This window comes from Cryptomeria japonica, chromosome 10, assembly GCF_030272615.1.
Source record: "Cryptomeria japonica chromosome 10, Sugi_1.0, whole genome shotgun sequence".
Classification (NCBI taxonomy): domain Eukaryota; kingdom Viridiplantae; phylum Streptophyta; class Pinopsida; order Cupressales; family Cupressaceae; genus Cryptomeria; species Cryptomeria japonica.
Window position 1 is genome coordinate 226,506,451 of NC_081414.1, and position 6,000 is coordinate 226,512,450.

General features: G+C 35.4%; 1 protein-coding gene across 2 annotated transcripts in view; it reads left to right on the plus strand.

Annotated features, from left to right (window-relative positions):
- Positions 1 to 5,730, plus strand: part of LOC131077817 (translation initiation factor IF3-4, chloroplastic) — a 48,799-nt gene extending 43,069 nt beyond the window's left edge. For both annotated transcript variants that reach the window (XM_058015387.2, XM_058015385.2), the window contains 3 exons: positions 4,895 to 4,967; positions 5,077 to 5,169; positions 5,257 to 5,730. In XM_058015387.2, coding sequence (XP_057871370.1) covers positions 4,895 to 4,967; positions 5,077 to 5,169; positions 5,257 to 5,484 — 394 coding nt within the window. In that variant the 3' untranslated portion in view covers positions 5,485 to 5,730. The remainder of the gene's footprint in view (positions 1 to 4,894; positions 4,968 to 5,076; positions 5,170 to 5,256) is intronic.
- The last annotated feature ends 270 nt before the right edge of the window (positions 5,731 to 6,000 follow it).

Sequence of the window (6,000 nt, forward strand, 5' to 3'; positions counted from 1 at the left end):
GCACCTCCAAACAGGGGCTGTCACACTGTCCTACAAGGCCAATTAGGGTACTTTTTCAAAGGAACTGTCACCATAACCTTCCCTTAACTTCCAAACTCTGCTCAGAACTTCTCCTCAGGTCACAAATGAACAAAATCAACCACTTTTAGGGACTGAAAGACTCATTAATACATCAAATTAGAAAACCCTCGTTTTAGGCACTTTCTAGGAGGGTTTGTTGACAAAACTCTATTCATGGCTTCATCTCACCTTACCACCTCTTCAAAAATATTCTAATGGATCTGCACAACCACCCTAAACTTTCTTACACCATCTTGTCCAAGTTATACATCAATCAAGATTCAAAATCAGACTTTTTGCTGCTTTTACCAGTCTGAGACTTAGGGAAACAGTGTTAGGGCATCAAAATAAACAGAAAACATCAACGTCACCACCTGAAACCTCAAAGATCTCAAACTATACTCCTTAGAATCTATTCCAACCGAGTTACAGGAAATCCCAATGGTGGGAGCGATAGTAATCATCAAATTTGTGTGCAAACCCTTATTGATCAGGGTTTCAGACCCGAGTACAGATAAAAGGCAATATCTTGCTTAAAATCTTATGAAAACCAATGAGATCAGTGCCAAAAGAGAGATGATTCAATGCTTTACCTTCTACAAACATGTGCAGGTCGAAACAACATCAAATAAGATCACCCCAACGCTGATACAGTGACATGAAATGGAAGAATCAGTTAACAGTCTGTTCTTTATTCATCAACCTTTTCCTCCATACACCCCTCTTTAATTCGACCACACATTGCCTTTTTAAGCCTCTTACAATCTTTATGACATTTACAACTGATTTTTAAACTCCCATGACCGTTGGGATTCCCCTCTTTACAATTTTTGCAATTTTGCAATGACAACTTTTCAACTTGACAATTTCTTGACATCTTTTACAACATTTTACATACTTTGCCAATTTAAAACCAAATGACCCTAAAAACATTGTAAATGGTCTTTTAAGACCTTATTACATCACATAATGACTTTCTTATGCCTAGACCCTATCTACTTAACCCATTACATCAAAATTTGAACATGTTTTAGGTGCTCCTGCACCAATACTGAATTTTTAGATACTTGGATCACACAATTAGAATTTTATTTCAGTGTACACAATCTTAGTGAGGAAAAAAGGTATCTTTTGCATGTCTCAACTGTCAGGGCATGCTCTTGAATGGAGTGAGTTATTTTCATCTTTTAGAAAGAAAAAGAAACCGGTTGTGTCTAGATGGGAAGAATAATAGGAATTGTTAAAAATTTCTATCCTATTGGGCACAAGATTAATCATTAAACAGAAAATTTAAGTTGCTGTATCTCAACCAGGGTAATGAGCAAATTATGTAGGTTTACACTATGGAGTTTAGAAGACATGCCATGTTATTGGACACGGACCTGGAGGATGAGGATGTTCTTGTAAAGTACTTCAAAGGTCTACCCACCCACATCAGATAGAGGATACTCACCACCAATTTGTGACTTGGACAAAGCTTGTGTTGAGGCATACTATGTAGAAGTCGACAGACAACTACACTCAACAGAGGATTTGGTAGTCGGAGACCAAGAAATACTTCAACGTGATGTGGTGCAGCAGAAAAATGTCAAAGGGAACCATGAATCTTGGCAAATTTGACTCAAAGGGAAGACACTAAGGCAAGCCGAATAGTGTTTGAAGGAAGAGGTGGGGAAGTTCTTTCTTCACTTAAGGTCTTAATAAGATTTTGTCTGAGCAAAAACCTATCTAAGAAGGGACCAGTGATTCATAAAGGATCAGGATTTTTTATTTTTTTTCAGAGGATTCACTTTTAGAAGTCACAACCATCAAAAAATGCACTGGAAATCATTGCATAGTGGATACTGTTGGTTCCTAATGGGGATTGGATATGAAACCACCACTGCGTTTTGTAATTGCCATGGTGATTTTATAGCTACTGGCTATTGAAGGTGATGGTTTCATTCCAATACCAATGAACTGAATTTATAGTGAACAGTGAAAAGTTCAATGTTTCTCCTTTTAGTTCCATTTTTGAGAGTGTGTGATGGGGACATCCCAACTAATATTTATGGAGAAAAGGAAGATGGATTAGCTCACAGGTGGTAGGTTTGAGTGTCAGATTACAATGAGAAATATAATTCCAATTGTAATTCACACCTTAGACTTAACAGTGTGTAATATAGATTTACAACTCATTCTATTTTTCTAACTTCTAATAACAATTCGGTAGTAGTTCAACTGTCACTATCAAGCTGGTTTTCCCCCTTTGGGGGTTCCCTAGGATAAAAAGTTAAAAACTGCATGTTATCTTTTATAACATTCTTTCCTTCCCAACTGTCGTTTATCTTGACTATAAGTAGCGCAGTCCATATTTATTGGTTCTTAATTTATACAAGCATATTTCAATAAAATTACGAATTGAGTTCTTGCCTTTAAGATAACAACTTTCTCATTGCCAATCTGATAACTAAGCCGAAGGATTTAGTGCAATGAGATCAAACCTATTTTCACAACTCTATAACGAGTTTGTCACTGATGCACGACACACTTGTACCGCTGTCTAACATGGCGACAAGCACAGACATAGTGAAGGTACAAAAGGATCAGCAATAGAGGAGACAACTCACAAACTAAGCAAGGAATGGCCATACAAGGGATAGCTACACCTATTTATACTTCAGGATTTGCATGAATAATGTATGGATAAGATTCTAAAGTTGCACCTTTCATTCTTCTCATGACACCTAATATTCTAGATGCAATAATGAACTACTCTTGACCTGTTTTGTGCCACATGGGCATTCTCAATTTCTGGCTTAATTTCTAATTTTAGTTTCCATGTGTTCAATTTGTATCTTGACCTTTATTCTCATTTGCAAGCCATAATTAACATATGTAACTGTTATCAATGGCATCTCTACAACTCAAATAAAAATTAATAAATTTAGTCTAATAGATTTACTGGTCAAAGCAATTCCCATGAAATAAATAAAGAAAGCAAGAAAGGGATTAAAATATCTCATTAGTTGTATGCTCTCTAGATCCATTAGTTAAAAAAAGGAACCTTGAGATTAAGAGGGTAGAAATGAGGCTAGCAAGCTGTGTTGCATGGGGATGAGTACTCACTGCATTGCCTCTCCTTCCCGATGAACATTTCTTTGACTTCTCTGTTACGTAATATTTCATGGGAACATCTAGGCAACCTCGTGTTTTCTTGTTTCCCTTGTTAGGAACTTTGTTGAACATAGCTAGTAAGTCATTGGTGCGCATCTGCAGTGTCCAAGACCATAAAGAAATTCATGACACCTACTTATAGTCTATTGATGAATTGGTATAATATGACAAGATTGGTTTTTAAGCCTCTGTGGTCCCCATATTTTCTGTAGGTTGAAAAGAAGAAATGATGAAACAATTTCACGGTGTACAGTAAAGCTGAGCAATCTTCTTTATCCTGATAAGTCTGGAATAAACAGTGTCACATATGCCTGATCCTCAAAACACTTAAGGTATGCGTGGAAAAGAAGAAAGCAAAAGCATGAATTATTCAATGATGATACTAGAATACTCTTACATTATAGGGGCTATATGAGCATGAAGAAGCTGAGAATAGGCTATAAACATAACATGAATATCACAAAATTACATTTAAGATTGGATACTAAAGTGAAATTTCTGGGGACTAAGAATCCGTAAAACTAATTTTTTTTTGAAGATACTGAAGGAAAAGTAAATTTTCAGAGATATAAAGAACAAATTGAATAGTTCTTTAGATGTAGATGAGAGTTAAATTTTATGGTAATTGAGAACATAAAATAAACACTCCAGAAGTTGACTTCCAAATAGATGTACAACTATAATAGGAGACCCTAATTCATAGTGTCAAAATTTAGACTGTTCCCTATAAATTCAAGTACAAATTAAGATACTCAATATTGCTATAAGTTTTTTTTTTTCTAGAAGAGTGTTATTTTTTTGACTGGACCATAGAGGCAGGATAAACCAATTCCGGGTCATCAGGATCACCTGTCTCTGGTTGCCATTGTATATCTCCTGTGGAGAATTTCTCTGCAGCCCTGTCCAAATGTCAACATCTTAATAAGCATTTTAGCCTCTAAAAAGAAAATTGAATTGCCTGCACTTTATTATTGCATTTGCAGCATTTCCTTTGTTCAGAACCAGCTTTTACTTTTTAATATTTTATCACTTTATAGTAAGCCTAGTCTTTCTAGGAATTAGCCTTCACTCTCACTTTGCCTATAGATATGATACAACTGTGTTCCCATATTTGATGTTTCCTAAATAATCACTCTGTCTATGCCTATTTAAATAGGTATGCCGTGCATGTTAGAAACAGTTTTAATTTGGAGGTGTTGAAAATTGCTCATTAAATGGTGTGATGTTTGAGAAAATGGAAGCTTCGATTTTAATTATGACTTTGTCTTATGCCACTATTCATCATACTACTTGTTACTTTTAGTTGCAGGAAAAGGACAAGGAAATTTTCTTGGGAATAGTTTATGATTGGCCTTAACTCTTTGGTTGAAATATTTGACAGTATATGGTATTAGTTTATGATTGATCTCATCTAGTTTCTTTTCAGGGAAAAACTGAAAACAATCCTGATAATGCGATTTTCTAATATTTAGAAGCAGGGTGCTTTATACATTAGAAAAATGAAACACGTGTCTCGTTCAAGAGTGCAAATGAGGTTGCAGAAATTTTTGGTACTTTATGCAGTTTGTTTTTGTTTCAATGCAATTGCAATCTCTCTGTTGGCTTTAATGTGAAGTTAATTTGCAATGGTGTTGTTAGGTATTTCTGTTTTGTTGATTTTCTTTTGGGTTCACAACAGGTGTAATATAGAATCCCATGATTATAATGTACGCCTGCGAGCTGCTCAGCGTTTTCTCCAAGATGGTCATAAGGTCAGTGACATATTTTAAGCCTATTGGAAAGATGGAATTCCTTTCTTGTTATTTTCTTCCTTGTGAAGGTGAAACTAAGAAAATCCAAATAGCAACGCTTTCATTACAGGTCAAGTTCATGGTGCAATTCAAGGGTCGTGAGTATAATTACAGAGAGAAAGCCATCAAGATATTTGAGCGATTTGAAAATGACCTGAAGGAGGTTTGGTTTTTTCACACCTTTTTAATTTTTCAGATATTTATCCAGGAATTTTAATCACGGTTATCTAAAGAATTAGCTGCATTGCAGTTGGGAGCATTGGAGACCACAAATTATGCAGATAGAAATATGTATATAGTGGTTCAACCAATTAAAGGGGCGGTGAAGGGGCAAGCTAAGCCAAATAATACAAAGAAATCAGAAAAGAGGTCACTCGACAAGAAGCTAATGGCCAAAGATACGACTGAACAAAGTCCATTGATTAAGGAAGAGTCAGTGATTGAAGAGGCCATGACTGAAGTTTCGTCTGGAGTGTGAGTCAATTTGAATCTTACAATTCTCAGTCATGTAAAATAGCATGGGTATGGGCAAGAGTTTCATCTGTGTCCATTTCCAAGTGTAAACTTTTAAAAAAATGTATATGTTTTGTCAGAAGCATCATTTGTAATGCTAGAATCTAGATTCATAATTTCTTGCTTCATGACCTCCTTCCATCAATTATATATGTTTTGTCAGAAGCATTATTTGTAGTGCTATAATCAAGATTTAATATTTCTTGCTTCATGACCTCCGTCCATCAGTTATTATTATATTGTAGCAGCCTCCTTCCATCAATTATTATTATATTGTAGCAGCTGTAAACAGTAAGTAGAAAAATATGTGTAGTCGAGTAAGATTTCCTCCATTTAATTATTAGCTGTATGTCAGCAGCTTTCCATGGTTGGGATTAACACGCATTATTATGTATTGTGGGTCTCTCACGCTGCTTTCATCTTATTTGGAATTAGGAAACATATGTCTATCTGAGCTTATATCATGCAAATTACGAATTTT